Source organism: Globicephala melas, chromosome 13 (genome assembly GCF_963455315.2).
Source record: "Globicephala melas chromosome 13, mGloMel1.2, whole genome shotgun sequence".
Lineage (NCBI taxonomy): Eukaryota > Metazoa > Chordata > Mammalia > Artiodactyla > Delphinidae > Globicephala > Globicephala melas.
Genome location: NC_083326.1, coordinates 4536785 through 4563339, shown reverse-complemented (window position 1 = coordinate 4563339; position 26555 = coordinate 4536785). Strand labels below are relative to the sequence as shown.

General features: G+C 36.0%; 1 protein-coding gene across 2 annotated transcripts in view; it reads left to right on the top strand.

The window, feature by feature from the left end:
• Positions 1 to 26555, top strand: part of SMAD2 (SMAD family member 2) — a 96164-nt gene that overhangs the window by 64212 nt on the left and 5397 nt on the right. For both annotated transcript variants that reach the window (XM_060310224.2, XM_030867875.3), the window contains 2 exons: positions 23397 to 23450; positions 24642 to 24854. In XM_060310224.2, coding sequence (XP_060166207.1) covers positions 23397 to 23450; positions 24642 to 24854 — 267 coding nt within the window. The remainder of the gene's footprint in view (positions 1 to 23396; positions 23451 to 24641; positions 24855 to 26555) is intronic.

Below are 26555 nucleotides of genomic sequence, written 5' to 3'. Positions count from 1 at the left end.
ATAGTATAACAATAGACCCAGCAATTTCACCCAAGAAAATTGAACACATGTCCACATTAAACTTGTAAACAAATGTTCATGTAAGCATTATTCATAGTAGCCCAAAATTGGAAACAACCCAAACTGTCTATCAAATGATTAATGGATAAATTAAATGATTTATATCCATACGTTAGAATATTATTCAGCCATATAAAGGAATGAAGTACTGATGCATGCTACAACGTTGATGAACCTTGAAAGCATTATATTAGGTGAAAGAAGCCAGGCACAAAAGGCCATAAGGATTCCAGTTAGTGCACAAATGCCTATTCTATAATATAGCTGAAACATGGGAAGAACAATAAGATGAATATAATCATTGGTTATGATAATGGTCAAAATCTAAAAGTGGATAATAAGCTGAATCAACTAAAATGAATTCAATGTTTTGGGGCTAGCTTTGAACGTAACCTAATATTTCTAATTCTGTTTCAGTGGGGGGAAATGTTACTGTCTTTTCAAAATGACACATTTAAAATTATTTAGTGTAATGACAGTAACAGTGTGAATATTTGATTCATGAGATGCTAAAAGTTGGTTTAAATACCAGTCTTCTACCTGCTATCTATTGTTCTCTCAGTGCCATGGGAAGAATTTTCTGACTGATGCAGGGTCCCAATTTAGAACAAAATTAACCTGTTTTTAAACTCTGGTCCATACCTTCCCTGAGGGAAGGACATAATTAAATTGATCTTTCAAGCTCTGCTGGAACAGAAGGAGTTAATATTTTTTAAAAGGGTAACCAGAGGAGAATTCTCTGGCAGTCCAGTAGTTAGGACTCCGCTTCTACTGCAGGAGGCATGGGTTCAATCCCTGGTCGGGGAACTAAGATCTAGCTGTGTGACCCTCCCCCACCAAAATAAATAAATAAATATAAACAAACAAAAAAGTAACTGTAGGACAAATAATGCAGAATACAGAACTGTATGAACAAGTACCTGTTATTTTTCGCTTTGCTTTTTCTTTTTTTAAAAATTTCTCCGGTCAAGCCTTCATTCTTTAAAGTTTGTGGACATTAAGGATCAGGCTGAACATCACAAGAAATATAAGTTTGATTTAGTTCTAATTTTTTTTTCTTGCGAGCCAGTCATTTTGTATACCCCTAGACAAGGTTCACATACCCCACTTAGGAGACAGCTTCTCTAACCAAATGCATAGCGGCAGGATAGTATGGTTGGACTCTGAACTAGACTACCTGAGTTTGAATTGTCCCTCTGCTATATACTAGCTAGATGACCGAGGCACACAGTTTCCTTATTTGTAAATTAGGAATAATTATAGTACCAAACCCATAGGGTTGTTAATAGTTAATTTTTGTAAAGAAGTTAAATGTTCCTAATTTACAGTAAATACTATGTGAGTATATTTAAAGAAAATATAAAAGGATGAATTAACCATTAAGAAAAAGGAAGAAACTTGATTGCATGAAAATTAGAAGTAAATTGAGGGACTGAGATCCAGAAGCAGAAGCAGTTTAATCTTCATGACTACAATCTTCTAAATAAAATAGGAAAATAAGGTTATTTGTCAAGAACGGAGGGTCAGGTTTGAGAACTTAAAGGTAGTGGTCTTATTGGCTATGCCATCTGTGCAGTGTTTTACAGTTTTTAGCATAGATATATAGCATTTCTGTCATTAGATGCATTCTTCACTGTTTTAACCTTTTCATGCTATTGTAAATGTTTATTTTTCAATTTTATTTTTAATTGTTTTTTCCTAGGATATAGAATAAAATTTGATTTTTGTATGTTGATCTTTTTTCCTGAACTTTGCTAAAATCACTTTTTGTATCTAGTATTCTGTAGATTCCTAAGATTTTCTATACATACTACCTTGCCATCTCTTAAATAAAGACAGTTTTACTTCTTGCTTTCTAATCTTTATGCTTTCTTCTTTTTCTGTTCTGGCTGAGACCTACAGTAAACTATTGAATAGAAATACTAAGAATGGATATTTTTGCATTGTTCTTGATCATAGGGGGAATACATTTAATAATTCCCCCAATAAGTTAGATGTTAATTATAGATTTTTAATAGATTATCTTTATCAGATTGAGGATTTTCCATTCTGTTCCTAGCGTTCTGAGTGTTTGTAATGAGTGGCTGTGGAATTTTGCCCATACTTTTTCTGCATCTATTGAGAAGATAATACAGTTTTACTCTTCTTGAGTGAATTCCACTAAATGATTTTTCTAATAACAAATGAATTTTGACCTTATTTGGTTATGATAAATTATACTTTTAAAATATTTATGGATTTGATTTGCTAATGTTCTTAAAAGGATTTTCACATCTATGTTTATGAGAGATTTTGGTCTTTAGTTTTCTTGTAATGTTTTTCTGTAGTTTCAATATCATAATTATGCTGGGATCAAAATATATTGGATGAGGTTTTCTAATATTTTCTGAAAGACTGCATAGGATTGGAATTAATTCTTCCTTAAACACTTGATAGCTTCTACCAGAGAAGCCATCATTTATAGCGAAGGGTTTTTTAAATTGAGAGTTATTTAGATTTTCAATTTTTTGTGTTGGTGTGCTAACTTGTGTCTTATAAGATATTTTGTTCATCTGAATGGTAGATTTTATTGCTATAAAGTTATTTCTAATCTGTTATCCTCTTGTTGTCTGCAATATCAAGTAAATCTTGATGACCCATTTTTTACTTAAAATGTTGATAGTTTGACGTTTCTCTTGATAAGTCTTGCAGGGGCTTTATCAGTTAATATTTTTAAAGAACCAGTTTTTGGCTTCTTAAACTTTTCTCTTGTGTTTGCCTTTTTACTGCTTGATTTTATTTCTATTCTGCATTATTTTCTTCTACTTACTTCCCATTTAATTTGGTCATTTTAGATCCTTGTAGCTTAAATTTAGGTCATTGATTCTTTTGTATTTTTTTCGATTGATTCTTTTTTTCTTGTCTGAGCCTCTATACATTATTTATTTAATTTTGTTTATTTTTTTACACAGCAGTGTCTTATGAGTTATCCATTTTATACATATTAGTGTATATATGTCAATCCCAATCTCCCAATTCATCACCCCCTTCTGCCCCCCAGCCACTTTCACCCCTTGGTGTCCATACGTTTCTTCTCTACATCTGTATCTCAATTTCTGCCCTGCAAACCGGTTCATCTGTACCATTTTTCTAGGTTCCACATATATGCGTTAATATACGATATTTGTTTTTCTCTTTCTGACTGACTTCACTGTATATGACAGTCTCTAGATCCATCCACGTCTCTACAAATGACCCAATTTCGTTCCTTTTTATGGCTGAGTAATATTCCATTGTATATATGTACCACATCTTCTTTATCCATTCGTCTGTCGATGGGCATTTAGGTTGCTTCCATGTCCTGGCTATTGTAAATAGAGCTGCAATGAACATTTTGGTACATGACTCTTTTTGAATTATGGTTTTCTCAGGGTATATGCCCAGTAGTGGGATTGCTGGGTCATACGGTAATTTTTTAGTTTTTTAAAGAACCTCCATACTGTTCTCCATAGTGCCTGTATCCATTTACATTCCCACCAACAGTGCAAGAGTGTTCCCTTTCCTCCACAGCCTCTCCAGCTTTTATTGTTTGGAGATTTTCTGGTGATGCCCATTCTGACTGGTGTGAGGTGAAACCTCATTGTAGTTTTGATTTGCATTTCTTTAATAATTAGTGATGTTGAGCAGCTTTTCATGTGCTTCTTTGCCATCTGTATGTCTTCTTCGGAGAAATGTCTATTTAGGTCTTCTGCCCATTTTTGGATGGGTTGTTTGTTTCTTTAATATTGAACTGCATGAGCTGTTTACATATTTTGGAGATTAATCTTTGTTGATTCGTTTGCAAATATTTTCTCCCATTCTGAGGGTTTTCTTTTTGTCTTGTTTGTAGTTTCCTTTGCTGTGCAAAAGCATTTAAGTTTCATTAGGTCCCATTTGTTTGTTTTTATTTCCATTACTCTAGGAGATGGATCTAAAAAGATCTTGCTGTGATTTATGTCAAAGAGTGTTCTTCCTATGTTTTCCTCTAAGAGTTTTATAGTGTCAGGTATTATATTTAGGTCTCGAATGCATTTTGAGTTTATTTTTGTGTATGGTGTTAGGGAGTGTTTGAATTTCGTTCTTTTACATGTACATGAAACTAGCTGTCCAGTGTCCCCAGCACCACTTATTGAAGACACTGTCTTTTCTCCGTTGTATATCCTTGCCTCGTTTGTCATAGATTAGTTGACCATAGGTGTGTGGGTTTATCTCTGGGCTTTCTATCCTGTTCCATTGATCTATATTTCTGCTTTTGTGCCAGTACCATATTGTCTTGATTACTGTAGTTTTGTAGTATAGTCTGAAGTCAGGGAGTCTGATTCCTCCAGCTCCGTTTTTTCCCTTAAGACTGCTCTGGTTATTCGGAGTCTTTTGTGTCTCCATACAAATTTTAAGATTTTTTGTTCTAGTTCTAGAAAAATTCCATTGGTAATTTGATAGGGATTGAGTTGAATCTGCAGATTACTTTGGGTAGTATAGTCATTTTCACAATATTGATTCTTCCAGTCCAAGAACATGCTATATCTCTCCATCTGTTTGTATCATCTTTCATTTCTTTCATCAGTGTCTTATAGTTTTCTGTGTACAGGTCTTTTGTCTCCCTACGTAGGTTTATTCCTAGGTATTTTATTCTTTTTGTTGCAGTGGTAAATGGGAGTGTTTCCTTAATTTCTCTTTCAGATTTTTCATCATTAGTGTATAGGAATGCAAGAAATTTCTGTGCATTAATTTTGTATCCTGCAACTTTACCAAATTCATTGATTAGCTCTAGTATCTTTCTGGTGGCATCTTTAGGATTCTCTATGTGTAGTATCATGTCATCTGCAAACAGTGACAGTATTACTTCTTTTCCAATTTGTATTCCCTTTATTTCTTTTTCTTCTCTGATCGCCGTGACTAGGACTTCCAAAACTATGTTGAATAGTAGTGGCGAGAGTGCACATCCGTGTTGTGGTCCTGATCTTAGAGGAAATGCTTTCAGTTTTTCACCATTGAGAATGGTATTTGCTGTGGGTTTGTCGTATATGGGCTTTATTTTGTTGAGGTAGGTTCCTTCTATGCCCACTTTCTGGAGAGTTTTTATCGTAAATGGGTGTTGAATTTTGTCAAAAGCTTTTTCTGTGTCTATTGAGATGATATGGTTTTTCTTCTTCAGTTTGTTAATATGGTGTATCACATTGATTGATTTGTGTATATTGAAGAATCCTTGCATTCCTGGGATAAATCCCACTTGATCATGGTGTATGATCCTTTTAATGTGTTGTTGGATTCTGTTTGCTAGTCTTTGGTTGTGGATTTCTACATCTATATTCATCAGTGATATTGGTCTGTAGTTTTCTTTTTTTGTAGTATGTTTGGTTTTGATATCAGGGTGATGGTGGGCTCATAGAATGAGTTTGGGAGTGTTCCTTCCTCTGCAATTTTTTGGAAGAGTTTGAGAAGGATTGGTGTTAGCTCTTCTCTAAATGTTTGATAGAATTCACCTGTGAAGCCATCTGGTCCTGAAATTTTGTTTGTTGGAAGATTTTTAATCACAGTTTTAATTTCATTACTTGTGATTGGTCTGCTCATATTTTCTGTTTCTTCCTTGTTCAGTCTTGGAAGGTTATACCTTTCTCAGAATTTGTCCATTTTATTGGCATAGAGTTGCTTGTAGTATTCTCTTAGGCTGCTTTGTATTTCTGCGGTGTCTGTTGTAACTTCTTCTATTTCATTTCAAATTTTATTATTTTGAGTCCTCTCCCTCTTTTTCTTGATGAGTCTGGCTAATGGTTTATGTTTATCTTCTCAAAGAACCAGCTTTTAGTTTTATTGATCTTTGCCATTGTTTTCTTTGTCTCTATTTCATTTATTTCTGCTCTGATCTTTATGATTTCTTTCCTTCTACTAACTTTGGGTTTTGGTTGTTCTTCTTTCTCTAGTTCCTTTAGGTGTTAGGTTAGATTGTTTATTTGAGATGTTTGTTGTTTCTTTAGGTAGGATTGTATTCCTGTAAACTTCCCTCTTAGAACTGCTTTTGCTGCATCCCGTAGGTTTTGGATCGTCATGTTTTCATTGTCATTTGTCTCTAGGTATTTTTTGATTTCCTCTTTGATTTCTTCAGTGATCTCTTGGTTATTTAGTAATGTATTGTTTAGCCTCTATGTGCTTGTGGGTTTTTTTAACTTTTTTTCTCTGTAATTGATTTCTAATCTCATAGTGTTGTGGTCAGAAAAGGTGCTTGATATGATTTCAATTTCTTAAATTTACTGAGGCTTCATTTGTGACCTAAAATGTGATCCATCATGGAGAATGTTTCATGTGCACTTGAGAAGAAAGTATAATCTGCAGTTTTTGGATGCAATGTCCTATAAATATCAATTAAATCTATCTGGTCTATTGTGTCATTTTTTTTTTTTTTTTTTTTTTTTGCGGTACGCAGGCCTCTCACTGTTGTGGCCTCTCCCGTTGTGGAGCACAGGCTCCGGAGCACAGGCTCAGTGGCCATGGCTCACGGGCCCAGCCGCTCCGCGGCATGTGGGATCCTGCCGGACCGGGGCACGAACCCGTGTCCCCTGCATCGGCAGGCGGACTCTCAACCACTGTGCCACCAGGGAAGCCTATTGTGTCATTTAAAGCTTGTGTTTCCTTATTAATTGTCTGGATGATCTGTCCATTGGTGTAAGTGAGGTGTTAAAGTCCCCCACTATTATTGTGTTACTGTCAATTTCCTCTTATAGTTTTTAGCACTTGCCTTATGTATTGATGTGTTCCTATGTTGGGTGCATATATATTTATAATTGTTATATCTTCTTCTTGGATTGATCCCTTGATCATTATGTCGTGTCCTTCCTTGTCTCCTATAACATTCTTTATTTTAAGGTCTGTTTTATCTGATGTGAGTATTGCTACTTCAGCTTTCTTTTGATTTCCATTTGCATGGAATATCTTTTTCCATCCCCTCACTTTCAGTCTGTATGTGTCCCTAGGTCTGAAGTGGGTCTCTTGTAGAGACAGCATATGTGTGGGTCTTGTTTTTGTATTCATTCAGTGAGCCTCTGCCTTTTGATTGGGGCATTTAATCCATTCACGTTTAAGGTAATTATCGATATGTATGTTCCTATGACCATTTTCTTAATTGTTTTGGGTTTGTTTTTGTAGGTCCTTTTCTTCTCTTGTGTTTCCCACTTAGAGAAGAAGTTCCTAAACATTTGTTGTAGAGCTGGTTTGTGGGGGCTGAATTCTTTTAGCTTTTGCTTGTCTGTAAAGCTTTTGATTTCTCCATCAAATCTGAATGAGATCCTTGCCGGGTAGAGTAATCTTGGTTGTGGATTCTTCCCTTTCATCACTTTAAATATGTTATGCCACTCCCTTCTGGCTTGTAGAGTTTCTGCTGAGAAATCAGCTGTTAACCTTATAGGAGCTCCTTTATATGTTATTTGTCGTTTTTCCCTTGCTGCTTTCAATAATTTTTCTTTGTATTTAATTTTTGCCAGTTTGATTACTGTGTGTCTCGGTGTCTTTCTCCTTGGGTTTATCCTGTATGGGACTGTCTGCGCTTCCTGGACTTGGGTGGCTATTTCCTCTCCCGTGTTAGGGAAGTTTTAGACTATAATCTCTTCATATATTTGCTCGGGTCCTTTCTCTCTCTCTTCTCCTTCTGGGACCCCAATAATGCGAATGTTGTTGTGTTTAATGTTGTCCCAGAGGTCTCTTAGGCTGTCTTCATTTCTTTTCATTCTTTTTTCTTTATTCTGTTCTGCAGCCGTGAATTCCACCATTTTGTCTTCTAGGTCACTTATCCGTTCTTCTGCCTCAGTTATTCTGCTGTTGATTCCTCGTAGTGTGTTTGTCATTTCAGTTATTGTATTGTTCATCTCTGTTTGTTCTTTAATTCTTCTAGGTCCTTATTAAACATTTCTTGCACCTTCTTGATCTTTGCCTCCATTTTTTTCCCGAGGTCCTGGATCATCTTCACTATCATTATTCTAAATTCTTTTTCTTGAAGCTGGCTTATCTCCACTTCATTTAGTTGTTTTTCTGGGGTTTTATCTTGTTCCTTCATCTGGTATATAGCCCTCTGCCTTTTCATCTTGTCTACCTTTCTGTGAATGTGGTTTTTGTTCCACAGGCTACAGGATTGTAGTTCTTCTTGCTTCTGCTGTCTGCCCTCTGCTGGATGAGGCTATCTAAGAGGATTGTGCACGTTTCCTGATGGGAGGGACTGGTCATTAATTCTTTTCTAATGTAAGCATTTAAAATTAAAATTTCCCTCTAAGCCGTACTTTAGCTTCATACCAAAAGTTTTAATAAGTTATTTTTCATTATTATTATTATTATTCAGCATCTTTATTGGAGCATAATTGCTTCATAATGGTGTGTTAGTTTCTGCTGTATAACAAAGTGAATGAGCTATACATATACATCTATCCGCATATGGCCTCTCTCTTGCGTCTCCCTCTCACCCTCCCTATCCCACCCCTCTTGGTGGGCAAAGAGCAATGAGCTGATCTCCCTGTGCTATGCAGCTGCTTTCCAATAGCTATCTGTTTTACATTTTGTAGTGTATATATGTCCATGCCACTCTCTCATTTCCTCCCAGCCTACCCTTCCCCCTCCCCATGTCCTGAAGTCCATTCTCTATGTCTGCATCTTTATTCCTGTCTAGCCCCAAGGTTCTTCAGAACCTTTTTTTTTTTTAAGATTTAATATATATGTGTTAGCATACAGTATTTGTTTTTCTCTTTCTGACTTACTCCACTCTGTATGATCCATCCACCTCAGTAGAAATAACTCAATTTCGTTTCTTTTTATGGCTGAGTTATATTCCATTGTATATATGTATATATATACATATTCTTTATCCATTCATCTTAGGTTGACACTAAGATGGACACTTTGGTTGGTTCCATGTCTTGGCTATTGTAAATAAAGCTGCAGTGAACATTGTGGTACATGACTCTTTTTTTGAGTTATGGTTTTCTCAGGGTATATGCCAAGTAAGGGGATTGCTCTGTCATATGGTAGTCCTATTTTGAGTTTTTTGAGGAACCTCCATACTGTTCTCCGTAGTGGCTGTATCAGTTTACGTTCCCACCAACAGTGCAAGAGGGTTACCTTTTCTCCACACCCTCTCCAGCATTTATTGTTTGTAGATTTCTTTGATGATAGCCATTCTGACCAGTGTGAGGTGATAACTCATTGTAGCTTTGATTTGCATTTCTCTAATAATAAGTGATGTTGAGCATCCTTTCATGTGTTTGTTGGCAATCTGTATATCTTCTTTGGAGAAATTTCTGTTTAGGTCTTCTGCCCATTTTTGGATTGGGTTGTTTGTTTTTTTTGATATTGAGCTGCATGTGCTGCCTATATATTTTGGAGATTAATCCTTTGTCAGTTGCTTCATTTGCAAATATTTTCTCCCATCCTGAGGGTTGTCTTTTCATCTTGTTTATGGTTTCCTTTGCTGTGCAAAAGCTTGTAAATTTCATTAGGTCCCATTTGTTTATTTTTGTTTTTATTTCCATTTCTCTAGGAGGTGGGTCAAAAAGGACCTTGCTTTGATTTATATCATAGAGTGTTCTGCCTATGTTGTCCTCTAAAAGTTTTATAGTGTCTGCCCTTTATTAGGTCTTTAATCCATTTTGAGTTTATTTTTGTGTATGGTGTTAGGGAGTGTTCTAATTTCATTCTTTTCCGTGTAGCTGTCCAGTTTACCCAGTACCACTTACTGAAGAGGATGGCTTTTCTCCACTGTATATTCTTAACCTCTTTTATCAAAGATAAAGTGACCATATGTGCATGAGTTTATCTTATATTCTTACCTCCTTTATCAAAGATAAGGTGACCATGTGTGCATGGGTTTATCTCTGGGCTTTCTATCCTTTTCTATTGATCTATATTTCTATTTTTGTGCCAATACCATACTGCCTTGATTACTGTACGTTTTTAGTATAGTCTGAAGTTAGGGATCCTGATTCTTCCAGCTCCGTTTTTCTTTCTCAAGATTGCTTTGGCTAATCTGGGTCTTTGGTGTTTCCATACAAATTGTGAAATTTTTTTGTTGTAGTTCTGTCAAAAATGCTGTTGGTAGTTTGATAGGGATTGCATTGAATCTCTAGATTGCTTTGGGTAGTATAGTCATTTTCACAATATTGATTCGTCCAATCGAAGAACATGGTATATCTCTCCGTTTGTATCATCTTTCATTTCTTTCATCAGTGTCTTATAGTTTTCTGCATACAGGTCTTTTGTCTCCTTAGGTAGGTTTATTCCTAGGTATTTTATTCTTTTTGTTGCAGTGATAAATGGGAGTGTTTCCTTAATTTCTCTTTCAGGTTTCTCATCATTACTGTATAGGAATGCAGGAGATTTCTGTGCATTAATTTTGTATCCTGCTACTTTACCAAATTAATTGATTAGCTCTAGTATCTTTCTGGTGGCATCTTTAGGATTCTCTATGTATAGTATCATGCCATCGGCAAACAGTGACAGCTTTAATTCTTCTTTTCCGATTTGGATTCCTTTTATTTCTCTTTCTTCTCTGGTTGCTGTGGCTAAAACCTCCAAAACTATGTTGAATAATATTGGCGAGAGTGGACATCCTTGTCTTGTTTCCTATCTTAGAGGAAATGGTTTCAGTTTTTCACCATTGAGAATGATGTTGGCTGTGGGTTTGTCATATATGCCCTTTATTATGTTGAGGTAAGTTCCCTCTGTGCCTACTTTCTGGAGGGTTTGTATGATAAATGGGTGTTGAATACTGTCAGAAGCTTTTTCTGCGTCAGTTGAGATGATCATAAGGTTTTTCTCCTTCAGGTTGTTAATTTGGCTTATCACATTGATTGATTTGTGTACATTGAAGAATCCTTGCATTCTTGAGATAAACCCCACTTCATCATGGTGTGTGATCCTTTTATTGTGCTGCTGGATTCTGTTTGCTAGTATTTTGTTGAGGATTTTTGCATCTGTGTTCATCAGTGATATTGGTTTGTAGTTTTCTTTTTTTGTGGCATGTTTGTCTGGTTTTGGTATCAGGATGATGGTGGCCTCGTAGAATGAGTTTGGGAGTGTTCCTCCCTCTGCTGTGTTTTGAAGAGTTTCAGAAGGATAGGTGTTAGCTCTTCTCTAAATGTTTGATAGAATTTGCCTGTGAAGCTGTCTGGTCCTGGGCTTTTGTTCGTTTGAAAATTTTTGATCGCAGTCTCAGTTTCAGTGCTTGTGATTAGTCTGTTTATATTTTCTATTTCTTCCTGGTTCAGTCTCAGAAGGTTGTGCATTTCTAAGAATTTGTCCATTTCTTCCAGGTTGTCCATTTTATTGTCATATAGTTGCTTGTAGTAATCTCTCATGATCCTTTGTATTTCTGCAGTGTCAGTTGTTACTTCTCCTTTTTCATTTCTAATTCTATTGATTTGAGTCTTCTCCCTTTTTTTCTTGATGAATCTGGCTAATAGCTTATCAATTCTGTTTATCTTCTCAAAGAACCAGCTTTTAGTTTTATTGATCTTTGCTATCATTTCCTTCATTTCTTTTTCCTTTATTTCTGATCTGATCTGTATGATTTCTTTCCTTCTGCTGACTTTGTATTTTGTTAGTTCTTCTTTCTCTAGTGCCTTTAGGTGTAAGTTTAGATTGTTTATTTGAGAGGTTTCTTGAGGTAGGCTTGTATAGCTATAAACTTCCCTCTTAGAAATGCTTTTACTGCATCCCATAGGTTTTGGATCATTGTGTTTTCATTGTCATTTGTCTCTAGGTATTTTTTGGTTTCCTTTTTGATTTCTTCAATGATCTCTTGGTTATTTAGTAGTGTATTGTTTAGCCTCCATGTATTTGTATTTATTACACATTTTTTCCTGTAATTGATATCCAGTCTCATAGTGTTGTGGTCGGATAAGATACTTGATATGATTTCAGTTTTCTTAAATTTACCAAGGGTTTATTTGTGACCCTCGATATGGTCTCTCCTGGAGAATGTTCCATGAGCACTTGAGAACAAAGTGTAATCTGCTGGATGGAATGTCCTATAAATATCAGTTAAGTCCCTCTTGTTTAATGTATCATTTAAAGCTAGTGTTTCCTTATTTATTTTCGTTTTGCATGATCAATCCATTGGTGAAAGTGGGGTGTTGAAATCCCCTACTGTGATTGTGTTACCTTCAGTTTCCCCTTTTATGGCTCTTAGCATTTGCCTAAAGTATTGAGGTGCTCCTATGTTGGGTGCATATATATTTACAATTGTTATATCTTCTTCTTGGATTGATCCTTGATCATTATGTAGTGTCCTTCCTTATCTCTTGTAATAGTCTTTATTTCAAAGTCTGTTTTGTCTGATATGAGATTTGCTACTCCAATTTTCTTTTGATTTCCATTTGCGTGGAATATCTTTTTCAATCCTGTCACTTTCAGTGTGTATGTGTCCCTAGGTCTGAAGTGGGTCTCTTGTAGACAGCATATATAAGGGTCTTCTTTTTTTATCCGTTCAGCCAGTCTGTATCTTTTGGATGCAGCATTTAATCCATTTACGTTTAAGGTAGCTATCGATATGTATGTTCCTGTTAACCATTTTCTTAATTGTTTTAGGTTTGTTATTGTAGGTCTTTTCCTTCTCTTGTGTTTCCTGCCTAGAGAAGTTCCTTTAGCATTTGTTGTATAGCTGGTTTGCTGGTGCTGAATTCTTTTAGCTTTTGCTTGTCTGTAAGGGTTTTAATTCTTCCATCGAATCTTCATGAGATCCTTGCTGGGTAGAGTAATCTTGGTTGTAGGGTTTTCTCTTCCATCACTTTAAATATGTCCTGCCACTCCCTTCTGGCTTGCAGAGTTTCTGCTGAAAGTTCAACTGGTAACCTTATGGGGATTCCCTTGTATGTTAATTGTTGCTTTTCCCTTGCTGCTTTTAATATTTTTTCTTTGTATTTAATTTTTGATAGTTTGATTAAAATGTGTCTTGGCGTGTTCCTCCTTGAATTTATCCTGTTTGGGACTCTCTGTGCTTCCTGAACTTGATTGACTATTTTCTTTCCCATATTAGGGAAGTTTTCAACTATAATCTCTTCAAATATTTTCTCAGTCCCTTTTTTAATATCTTCTTCTGGGACCCCAGTAATTCGAATGTTGGTGTGTTTAATGCTGTCCCAGACGTCTCTCAGATTGTCCTCAATTCTTGTCATTCTTTTTCCTTTATTCTGCTCTGCGGTAGTTATTTCCACTATTTTATCTTCCAGGTCACTTACCCGTTCTTCTGCCTCAGTTATTCTGCTATTGATTTCTTCTAGAGAATTTTTAATTTCATTTATTGTGTTGTTCATCATTGTTTGTGTGTTCTTTAGGTCTTCTAGGTCCTTGTTAAATATTTCTTGTATTTTCCCCATTCTGTTTCCAAGATTTTGGATCATCTTTACTATCATTACTCTGAAGTCTTTTTCAGGTAGACTGCCTGTTTCCTCCTCATTTGTTTGGTCTGGTGGGTGTTCCCCTTGTGCATCTGCTGTGTATTTCTCTGTCTTCTCATTTTGCTTAACTTACAGTGTTTGGGGTCTGTGTTTCACAGGCTGCAGGTTCATAGTTCCCGTTGTTTTTGGTGTCTGCTCCCAGTGGGTAAGGTTGTTTCAGTGGGTTGTGTACCTCTTCCTGGTAGAGGGGACTGGCACCCATGTTCTGGTGGATGAGGCTGGATCTTGTCTTTCTGGTGGGCAGGGCCACGTCCAGTGGTGTGTTTTGGGGTGTTTGTGAACTTACCATTTTAGGCAGCCTCTCTGCTAATTGGTGGTTTTGTGTTCCTGTCTTGCTAGTTGTTTGGCATAGGGTGTCCAGCACTGTAGCTTGCTGGTTGTTGAGTGCAGCTCGGTCTTAGCGTTGAGGTGGAGATCTCTGGGAAACCTTTCCCTGTTTGATATTCCGTGGGGCCAGGAGGTCTCTGGTGGACTAATGTCCTGAACTTGGCTCTCCCACCTCACAGGCTCAGGCCTGACACCTGACCATCGTACCAAGACCCTGTCAGCCACACAGCTCAGAAGAAAAGGGAGAGAAGAAAAAATTAGAAAGTAGGAAAATAAATAAATAAAATAATTAAAATAGAAAAAAATTATTAAAAATAAAAAAACTAGGAAGTAAAAAAAAAAGAGAGAAAGAAAGCAGAGAGCAACCAAACCAAAAAACAAATTCTCCAATGATAACAAGCATTAAAAACTATATTAAAAAAGAAAAACAAAAGGACAGCCAGAACCCTAGGACAAATGGCAAAAGCAAAACTATATAGACAAAACCACACAAAGAAGCTTACACATACTCACAAAATGAGAAAAAGGAAAATATATATATATATAAAAAAAATTTAAAAAGGAAGAGAGCAACCAAATCAATGAACAAATCTACCAATGATAATAAACTCTAAATACTAAACTAAGAATAACATAAAACCAGAAACAAATTAGATGCAGAAAGCAAACCCCAAGCCTGTAGTTGCTCCCAAAGTCCATCACCTCAATTTTGGGATTATTTGTTGTCTATTCAGGTATTCCACAGATGAAGGATACATCAAGTTGACTGTGGAGATTTAATCCGCTGCTCCCGAGGCTGCTGGGAGCAGCTGCCTCTCTTCTTTGTTCGCACAGCTCCCAGGGGCTCAGCTTTGGATTTGGCTCCACCTCTGCCTGTAGGTTGCCTGAGGGCATCTGTTCCCCGCCCAGACAGGACAGGGTTAAAGGAGCAGATGATTAGGGGGCTCTTTCTCACTCGGGCTCGGGGGAGTGAGGGGTACAAAATGAGGGGCGAGCCTGCGGTGGCCGAGGCCGGCGTGACGTTGCACCAGCCTGAGGCGCACCATGTGTTCTCCCAGGGACGTTGTCCCTGGATCACGGGACCCTGGCAGTGGCGGGCTGCACAGGCTCCCGGGTGGGGAGGTGTGGATAGTGACCTGTGCTCGCACACAGGCTTCTTGTTGGCTGCAGCAGCAGTGTTAGTGTCTCATCCCCATCTCTGGGGTCCGCGCTGATAGCTGTGGCTTGAGCCCATCTCTGGAGCTCGTTTAGGTGTTTCTCTGAATCCCCTCTCCTCGCTCACCCTGAAACAATAATGGTCTCTTACCTCTTAGGCAGGTCCAGACTTTTTCCTAGACTCCCTCCTGGCTAGCTGTGGTGCACTAGCCCCCTTCAGGCTGTGTTCATGCAGCCAACCCCAGTCCTCTCCCTGGGATCTGACCTCCGAAGCCTGAGCCTCAGCGCCCAGCGCTCACCTGCCCCGGCAGCTGAACAGGGAAGCCTGTCAGGCTGGTGAGTGCCGGTCGGCACCCATCCTCTGTGGGGGAATCTCTCCGCTTTGCCCTCTGCACCCCTGTTGCTGTGCTCTCCTCCGTGGCTCCGAAGCTTCCCCCCCCCACCCGCTACCCTGCGTCTCCGCCATTGAAGGGGCTTCCTAGTGTGTGGAAACTTTTCCTCCTCCACAGCTCCCTTCCAGAGGTGCAGGTCCCGTCCCTATTCTTTTGTCTCTGTTTTTTCTTTTTTCTTTTGCCCTACCCAGGTGCGTGGGGAGTTTCTTGCCTTTTGGGAAGTCTGAGGTCTTCTGCCAGCGTTCAGTAGGTGTTCTGTAGGAGTTGTTCCACATGTAGATGTAGTTTTGATGTATTTGTGGGGAGGAAGGTGATCTCCCATGTTTTACTCCTCCCCCATCTTGAAGGCGCCCCCCCCCTTTCGTTGTTATTTAATTATTATTATCATTAAAGTTTTTTCGAATTCTTGTGATATCTTCTTTGATCCATGATTATTTAGAAGTCTGGTCTTTTAGAAGTATGGGGGTTTTCTATATAGTTCATTGATTTCTCACTTAATTCCATTATGAATCAAATACACTATGTATGATTTCAGTCCTTTGAAATTTACTAAAAATTATTTTATGCCACAACATGGCTTATTTATCTTGATGAGAGTTCCATTTATACTTTTAAAAATGTTGTTCAATTGTAGTGTTACTCTAAGTGTCACTTAGGATCATTGATGGTATTGTTTAAATCTTGACTCTGTCTGATTTCTTTCTATTTGTTATACCAGTCACAGAGAGGAGGGTTAAAATCTCTTAACTGTGACTTTGGATTTGTCTGTTTTTCCTTTTAGTCCTGTCAGTTTTTGCTTCATGTATTTTTTTTTTTTTTTTTTTTTTTTTGCGGTACATGGGCCTCTCACTGCTGTGGCCTCTCGCACTGCGGAGCACAGGCTTTGGACGTGTAGGCTCAGCGGCCATGGCTCACGGGCCTAGCCACTCTGCGGCATGTGGGATCTTCCCAGACCGGGGCACGAACCCGTGTCCCCTGCATTGGCAGGCGGACTCTCAACCACTGTGCCACCAGGGAAGCCCCTGCTTCATGTATTTTGAATCTCTGTTATTAAGTGGTGCACATTTAAATTGTCCTGCTGATGAAGTGACCCTTTTTATAAAATGTGTCTCATATAAACATCACCATATATTCTTATTTCACAGGTGGCATGGTATATTTACTTTTACCATCCTTTTACTTTTGGTCTACCTGCATCTTTAAATTTAAAATGTGTCTCTTGTGGATACCTTTCTATGTCTTACTTAATCTAACAATCATTGTCTTTTCTTTTTTTTTTTAATATATTTATTTATTTTTGGCTGTGTTGGGTCTTCATTTCTGTGCGAGGGCTTTCTCTAGTTGTGGTAAGCGGGGGCCACTCTTCATCACAGTGCGCGGGCCTGTCACTGTCGTGGCCTCTCTTGTTGCGGAGCATAGGCTCCAGACACGCATGCTCAGTAGTTGTGGCTCACAGGCCCAGTTGCTCCGCAGCATGTGGGATCTTCCCAGACTAGGGCTCGAACCCATATCCCCTGCATTGGCAGGCAGATTCTCAACCACTGCGCCACCAGGGAAGCCCAACAATCATTGTCTTTTAATTGGAGTATTTAGTTCCTTTATAATTAATGTAGTTCTTAATAATCATTGGGTTTGGGTTACCATTTTTCTATTTCTTTTTTGTCTGTGCTATCTGGTTTTTGTTCCTCTGTTCCTGATTTTCTGACTTCTTTAGATTAATCGAATATATTTATATTTGAATCCACTCTGTTTACTCTCTTGAATTTGTAGCAGTATCACTTAGTATTATTTTCTCAGTGAGTGTTCTCGTGATTACAGTGTATATCCCCTATCATCATCTTCTATTTAGAATGTTACTTAAATTGTAATATTTTACAACTTCATGTGAAATATAGGAACTTTACAACACTATAATTCCATTCACCTACCTCTGTCGTTTGTGCTAGTGTTTTCATATATTTTATTTATAAATATGTATAAACCCCCAAATGTTATTTTTTGCTTTAGACTTTGAGGTTTTTAAAAAAATTATTTTAAAGAATTGAAAAGTAATGTTTTGTATTTACCTACCATTTTTTCCATTTCTGCTCTTCTTTTCCTGTAGACATTTGTCCAGTTGTTTTAGCACCATAAGTTGAAGATACTTTTCTTTCTTCATTGATTTACCTTGGTTTCTTTGTTGAAAATCAAGTGATAAGGTATATGTGTGTCTAACTTTTGGTCTTCTCTAAGCCAGTTCAGTGACTTCATTTCAGATAATCTGTTTTTCAGTTTCATAACTTCGATTTTAAACTCTTTATCTGATAAGTCCAGTATCTGGTTTATATGTAGTTTTGCTTGTGTTAACTTTAAAGTCTTGATTATGGGTCAGTTTTTCCTACTTCTTTGCATGTCTCATGTTTTTTTAGTTGGATGCTGGATATTGTATATAAAATAATACTAGAGTGTAATATAGATAATATTTTCCTTATGAAAGACTCACCCTTTTCTTTCTCTGGTTGCTAAGTTGGGGATCTAATCTCTTCCATATATTAGGAGTTGAGTTGAATAGGTGATAATTTAATTCTTAACATCAAATCACCTCAGGTTTTAAGGAGGGGCAGTCCCCTACCTCAGCAGGTCTTTCAGATATGAGTATGGTGAGACTGTAGGATCTCTCACTGCTTTGCAGCCTTTGCCTGAAACTTCCTGTGCTAGCATGTACTACTCAGCTAAAGACATGAGGGTTAGAATTGGCTAATGAAGAAGACTGTATCTGTGGTTGGGCTTCTCAGATTCCAGTTGCCAGCGTGTGGCCATTAAAATTTCAGCTGGTTTCTCCTTTGGCAAGTACAATCCTACATGTGTTTGTGTCCTAACTTGGCAGATACTCCCAGCAATGAAAATGGTTACCACTCTCTACTTAAATAGGAAGAGCTCATCCTTCTCTAAACTACTTCACTTAGACTTAAATGGATCTATAGTTTTGGGGTCACTTTTTGGTAAAAAATATAATTTTTTTTAGTGTTTCTGATATTTTCTTATTGTAGGAGCAAGGTTTTTTCCAACAGTCTTCTACATTCTAGCCATAAGGGGAACCCTACAGAAGGTACAAATAAAAACACAAGAAGAGCAACTATATTCTCATTATGAACATAATTCATGCTTGTAGAAAATTTGGAAATACATAGAACATAATAAAGAAACATGAAGGAAGTGTGTATTTTTAAAGTGGAATTGACATAGTACCTATTTCTTTTATTTTTGCTTAATCTCATTTTTACCGTTCTATGTCAAATAAAAGTTAAACAGTATTTTACAGGTTAAAATTATAATGCAGCATTTTGAATTATGCAACAAGTGGATGTTCATTATAAAAAATAAACAGGTAAAACAAGAAACTTTAAACATTATATGTAATTCATAAAAAACAGTACTGCAATGAACATCATAGAAAGATAGGTAGAAAGTGACAGAGGAATTTGCACCTAGGATCTCAGATTCTAGAAATTCTGTTCTGAACTACTGCACTAGACTTCCTCTGGCTCGTTTCAGATGACATGGGGAGAAATGCCTGCCTTTGCAATATATTGCTGAGGTAAGACTTGTTTGGTGATTAGGTAGGGATATGGTTGAAGGAATAATCCATCGTGATTCTCAGTTTTTTGAAGGGTTTGTGAATGCGATTGGTCTGTGTATTCAGTAAATGAGATTCTTTTAAAGCATATGTTTAAGCCTTTTTTGGTATAAAAACAAAATCGTAGATAATTTTAGTTCTTCGGGATTATCTCTGTAATATGAATGCAAAGAAGATAAAACTAAATGATTTTAAGGCCTTTAACTTTCCTGTTCTTCCATATATGCCTTTTGAAAGAATAAGTATTTTTATTTTCTTATTTGAATGATAGTAACTTATGGTTAGTTAACACACTGAAACTTATAAAAGTAAAATATACATTTCTTTGCCGTTAATTTTGCTCAAGAAATTCAAAGTAATTTTAATATTTCTCAAAAAGTTATAGATACTAAGCATGTAACTTATCTCATACCAAAATGAATTCCATTTAGAGAAAATGCTTAAATTAAAAAATGAGACTCTAATTTCTAGGACATGGCATTGAAGAATTTTTAAAATAATCTGAGCAAGAACTATGCAACATATAAAACCATAGAAGAAAAGGTTGATAAATTTGAATATATAAAATTTAAAATGTTACCACTACACACCTGTTAGAATGATCAAAGTCTGAATTCTGCCAAGGATGTGGAGCAACAAGATCATTGCTGATGGGAATGCAAAATGAATGGTACAGCCACTTTGGAAGACAGATTGGCAGACTCTTACAAAACTAAACATACTCTTCCCATGTGATCAGCAGTCATGCTCCTTAGTATTCACCTAAAATAGTTGAAAATTTATGTACACACAGAAACTTGCACATGGATGTTTTTAGTGGCTTTATTCATAATTGCCAAAATTTGGAAGCGACCAAGATGTCCTTCAGTAAGTGAATGAATAAATAAACTGTGGCATATCCAGACAATGGAATGTTATTCAGTGCTAAAATGAAAACTGCTAAATAAAGGCATGAAAATACATGGAACATTAAATGCATATTACAAGTCAAAGAAGCCAATCTGAGAAGGCTACATACTTTATGATTCCAGCTATGTGATGTTCCGGAAAAGGCACAAACAACTATAGAGACCGTAACAAGATCAGTGATTGCTAGGGGCTAGAGGGCAGGGAGGGATGAACAGGTAAGCACAGAAGATTTTTAGGGAAGTGTAATTATTTGGTATGAAACTACAACAGTGAATACATGTCATTATACATCTGTCAAAATTTGTACAAAGTACAGAACCAAGGATGAACCCTAATGTAAATTAAGGGCTTCGAGTGATAATGATGTCTGTGTAGGTTCCTCAGTTACAATAAATTGACGTTGTGGCACGCGACTCTGATGGCAGGCGAGGTTATACATGTATGGGTATATGGGAACTCTTGTAAATTATGCTCAATTTTGCTGTGAACCTAAAACTCTAAAAAATAATGTTATAAAAATTTGTTTTTAACCTTGAACGACCTACCAAAACAAACCAAAAATCTTGGGGAAATGTTTGTAAATGTATGACAAGCCTAATAACTGATTTCTAAATTTAAAACTTACAAATAAAGAGGAAAAAGACAGTAGTTAATAGAAAAGGGACATAAAGAACATGAGTGCACTATTTATAACAAAATAAAAATAAGTAAAATTTTTAAATATCAGAGTTGCCCCATTTAAACCTTTCAAATTGTTATATGTCAGAAGGTAGTGACATGGCATGAAGAAACGCTCATAAACTGTTGGTGGGTCTAAACATTTTGGGAGGGTACTTTGGTACTTATAAAAGTTTAACCTCACATTCCTTTTGATCTAACATTTCCTTGTTGAAAAAATGTATCCTACAAATACCTGCGAACTTGTATGCAAGGTTATGTGCACAAGGATTTCTCTAGATGTTTTAGCTGCAAGTAATAGAAACTAGCTTTAAATAGTGAGATCATTACTTCTCATAACTGGAAGTTCCAGACTTCAGTAGAAGCATGTATGTACGAATAACTAATAGGTTAATCATCATTTAACCTGGCTCTGTTTAAGAAAAAAGTTTCTAAAAACTTCTGTTAGCTAATAAATTTTTAGCTTAATTTAACTTCTAAAAATTTTATATATGATTTTAATCGACTTTCCTTTTCATAATATATAGTTCTAACTTTTATCACATCTGACTGGACTCCTCTTAGTCTAAATTAATGAACTGTGACTCTACTAGTCACTTCTTATAAGTATTTAATAGAGGGAGTAAACAGTTAAAAGATGAAAAATTGGGCAGTTTCCTCCATTTCTAATAGTGGCTTTGTTTATTTTATCTCAGCTTCAGGAAACAGCAGTGAGTTTTAGTTCATTGTTCTAAATATATTTTGACCTTTCATAGCTGTACCTGTTGTGACTTGCCAACAGATTTTTCAAACTGAAGAATAAAAAAAGAACATAAGAACTTTGTTATGGAAGGCTGTTCTGTCTTCTCAAAAATCATTATCACCTGTTCTTTATTTTTGATTTATTTGTTTATGTGGAAATTGCTGTTTCACCTGTGTTGCCTGGTATTTTAGGTCATGGTTATAGTGTGGAGAGGGGAGAGGTCCACAGGGGGCATCTGACCTTATTCTACATCTATGCCATTGCTATATTTTTAAAGCTTGGGGGCTGTAAGTCATGCTTTTTTGGGTAACATTTTCAAAATATGTAGAGAATAATGATAAGAAAACAAAATTTTTCCTACAATTATAATATTATTTAACAACAGTTTACAACAAATATGTTTTAAAATTTAGTTGCATGAAATTGAGTGAAGTAATCTCAGTCACTGTTTTTCTTGTGTCTGTGGTTCTTCCTTCTTTTTCTTATTTTATTTTATGTGTTTGTGCCCCCTCCTCCCTTATTTTCTTGATTAGATTTTAGCAAGTTTACCTAAAACTGGAAGAAATGAATACTTTTCTAATAAATATAATTTACTGAAACTGACTCCAGGAAATAGAGCTGCCTGAACAGTCAACCTTCATAGAAGCAATAGAGAAGTGTCTTAGAATAAACCCTAGAAAATTTTTAACTGCAAAGAATTTCACATGGGAATTCTACTGAAATATTAAAGAATGTGTTATTCCAATGCTAAGTAGTTTAAATAAACTGTTACAGAGCATAGAAAAGACTTAAATCTTCTAGCTTGTCTTTATGAGACAGCGTAACATTTGTGCTTGCAACATAAATCTGCAGACCAGTATTGCATACGATTATTGATTCAGAATTCCTAAATAAAGAATTTTCTCTCTCTCATCCTCACAGCCAGCATCATACTTAATGGGCAAATACTAGAAGTAGTTCCTTAAAGTTAAGAGTAAGCCAAGAATTTCTGGTATCACCACTGTTTTATCAAAATGTGACATACCCCAAAATGATTGGTAAATTATATCACATAAAAGTTTTTTTTAATACTGCTTAGTCAAAATTGGGATGAAGAATCATAAGCCAGATGACCAAATATTTACATCCCATACCATGAAAGGACTAATATCACTAAAACAATAAAGAGCCTTCTGTAAATCAGTGAGAAAAGTGATCAACACCACAATAGAAAATTGAGCAAAAGAAAAGAACAGACTATTCACAGGAAGGAAATAAAATATAAACAAGTATTCAACTGCTCAGTGTCATTTATAAGAGAGATACAAATTAAAACTATACTTGTTAAGACCTTGTTCTTACTTATCAACAATAGCACATGAGCCTCCCCTATTTATGTTGTTGCTGGGAATGTAAACTGGTACAACCTCTATAGATGACAATTTTGGCAAAATTTATCAAATTACAGATGGACAACCCTTTGATTTGGCAGTTTCTCTTTTAGAGCCTACCCTTAAGATACAATTGAGAATGTGCATAGTGTGCGAGATTAGTTATTGGAATCTTGGTTCTTAAAGCAAAAGATTGAAGATAACCTGAATATCCATCAATATGGGATCATAATATTCCATAATGTAATGTTATGCAGCTAATAGATGAATGGATGGATGGATGGATAAATAGATACATAAGTAAAAGGGAAACACATCAACATCTCTGATAGAATAAGTAATATAAAAGCAAAGTTCAGAACTGTGTTACCATTTGTACATAAAAAGCAGGAGGCACAGAACACAATATATTATATGGTTTGAAGAATATTTCTGGAAAGGTACACAAAGAACTGGCAACATTGGATGCCTTTGGAAGAGGGTAGCTTGAAGCCAGGACTTTTTTGTATCTTTTATCTATTGAAGCTTCCAAAATTAAACTTGCATTAAGCAGTTGTATATTTTGAATCCTTGGTATGTAAATTATCTGTGTATCATCTGTGACCATTACAACCAGATACAATCAGTTTTATTATTTATTTGGTTAGAACTTATGGAAATACTTTTACAGCTGGTTTAAAATTGAATCTTTTGTTTCAGGATCTCCAGCAGAACTATCTCCTACTACTCTTTCCCCTGTTAATCATAGTTTGGGTAAGTTGCAAATACTTTTCCCCTACTGTTTTTATACCTTTTTAATTAAATGTCCTTTCTGGTAATTATTTTCCATATATATGAGAAAGAGATCCCAGCGAATAATCAAATGATTGTTCAACTTAGTGCTTTCTAAAAATGATACTGATAATGTGCCTCAATATTACTAAAACTCTTTTCTCCTGGCACATACAAGAAGTTAATAATCTTTTTATTCATGGAAATCATATTCATGAAAAATGTTCTTATATGGCTAGATTTTTATGTATATATTTAGTTTCTGATGTATTTTATAATAGCCATTATTCATATGAGATGTGTGTATAAATATATATAGACATATATCACTCACATGTACATGTAGTGTGGGAGATGATATATATATGTGATAGCTAATACATATGTATATATGTGTGTATACGGTCTGTAGTTTATTCTTGGTCTTCATTTTACCTCACTATTTCACAATTCCTTTTCAGTTTCTACACATTGGAATTTGTTCTACAAAATTGTCATTTTTTTCCCATGATATTGCTTATGATGCATTTTAATCAAAATGACAGCACTTAAATACATGTGATCCTCATTTTCCCATGAAATATGTAGATTCTTTTGATTTATATTCTGTTTCCACTTGCATACTGTATGTTTTCTTTTTTTTTTTGTATGTTTTATTACTTTCTGTTTCTTGTGTATATTTGGGTTTTCTATTTTTGTAACTAGGGTAACTCAGTGAGAATCTCATGTTAAAATAGACAAATGTCAAAAATATGTTGTATTTTGTATCCTATCATGACATCTTTTTTTCCCCTGTGGCTTTTGACTCATTAATCTTTGCTTCAGCTTTGTTCTACTCTGTCCTACCCAAAATTAACTTTATAATGCAAATTGACTGTGGCACAAGCAGGGTAAAACTACTGTTAGAATAAATGATCCACCATAAAGTCTAAGAAAGCTGTTTGAAGATTAGAATGACTTAATGAGATAGGGGATATTTGAGAAATTGAAAATCTGGAGTGCTCTTTGGAATCTGGAGTTCGTGATGTAGATGTTAAGTCTGTTTCCTGGGCTGTTGCCAGTGTAGGCTGGCATAGAACATGTAAAGGTGATGATATTCAGTCTATTCTTGGCTTGAGGTGGCTTGAATTATTCACACACATTTCTTTTATGTGTTTGTTTTTTCTGCCCCAGATTTGCAGCCTGTTACTTATTCAGAACCTGCATTTTGGTGTTCAATAGCGTATTACGAATTAAACCAGAGGGTTGGAGAGACCTTCCATGCATCACAGCCCTCACTCACCGTAGACGGCTTCACAGATCCATCAAATTCAGAGAGGTTCTGCCTAGGTTTACTCTCTAACGTCAACAGAAATGCTACAGTAGAAATGACAAGAAGACATATAGGTATGTTTTTTTCCCTTATGTGAAAAACCAGTGCCATATACTCATAATGTGAGCATTATGTGGTTTACCACATCAAGAGATTGTGTGCAAAAAAGCCTGCCTTCTCTCTCCCACCTTAAGGGCAGTCATGTTGAAGTGCACAGCTTCACAGCTTTTAGTAGATCCTGGTGATCCTTCTGTCTGTGAACTTTTATCTTGAGCTTCTGTTAATTTGGCACCCTCGATACTGGGAAGTCCTTCAATAAATACGTGTTAAAATAACTTTACTCTGCTGAGCCTCTACCAGTCATAAAATTGTCATGTTCAGATTTTAGGGATGTAATTCTAACAAATCATGAGTTTTTTTTTTCAGTTTGTTTACATCTCCTAGTTTTTTCCCCCTTTCAGTGAATTCATATGTCAGATCTGCACACTGTTAATCTGATGCAGGATATCTAAAACAAGAACGACCATTTAATTTGTTCAAAAATAATTCATAGAATCTCAAAATGTGGTAATCCCAGGCACCCTTTCAGCAAGTTGGTGAGGTAAAAACAATTTTCACAGTGGTACTAAGATGCTGTTTGCCATTTTCACTCTTGTTCTCTCTTGACTGTACAGTGAAGTATTCCAGAGGCTTACAAGGCTTACGATTTTGCAAGGAATTAAACGTAGACTCTGATGAGAATTCTACTGTCTTCTCTTAAGCCAGACATTAAGGATATTTGCAAAAATATAAAACATTGCTACTCTTCTCACTAATTTTTTCTTTGGTTTGCAAAATAGTTATTTTTCACAAACTTGTTTATGTTAATATGTAGTGGGTTTATTATTTTGATTTTCAAATGAATTAATTTTTTTGAATCTCAGTTTTCACACATAATATGGTAAGTTTGCATAGATGTAATCCACATAAACAACAACTCTTTGGGTCGTCAGTAGTTTTTTGACAATGAGGTAAAAAATAGTTTGAGCGCCACAAAAATAACTAACATAGTTCTCATCACCTTAAAGTAACTTCTTTTGATAATAATTTGCTTCTGTTCATTTAATTAACCATCACCTCCTATGAGAAATAATGCTGATCACTAAACAGTCAATGTGATATTGCAAAGTGCTAGTGACTTCAGAGGTCTGTTAGTTGGCTCCATGTGGAATTTCTCAAATCTTGCTTGATGTGTATATTTTATATCATCTTCCTAAGGTACTCAGGTATCTTATAGGTGAGGAAGGCCTCTGAATATCTGCCCTCTTTTCAGTAAAACAGTTCTGATTTTTCCATGTTCTAATTAGGGCTCTGCATAAACATATAACAAAAGGTTTACCCTACCTTATTTACTTCTGTACAAAATTTTAGAGTGCTGTAATTATTGGATTATCTTTTTTTACTTTTGATTTCTAGTTTATTGGGTGCTTTTGATCAGAAACTATAGCCTGAAAAATCTCTACTTTTTGGACTTAATGTTTTCCTAATGGTCAAGTGAACAACTTTATTTTTTACATAAGTATTATGTAGTCATTAAGAGAACTGGGCACCAGGTTCCATATTTATGTAGTAAATCTGGCTTGTTGGTTTTTATTAATTTTCTTTTGCTGCGTAACATATTACCACACATTTACCAGCCTAAAACCACACAAATTTACTGTGTCACAGTTTTTGTGGGTTAGGAGTCTCCTCAGGGTCTCACAAAGGGAAATCAAAGGGTCAGCTGGGCTGTGCTC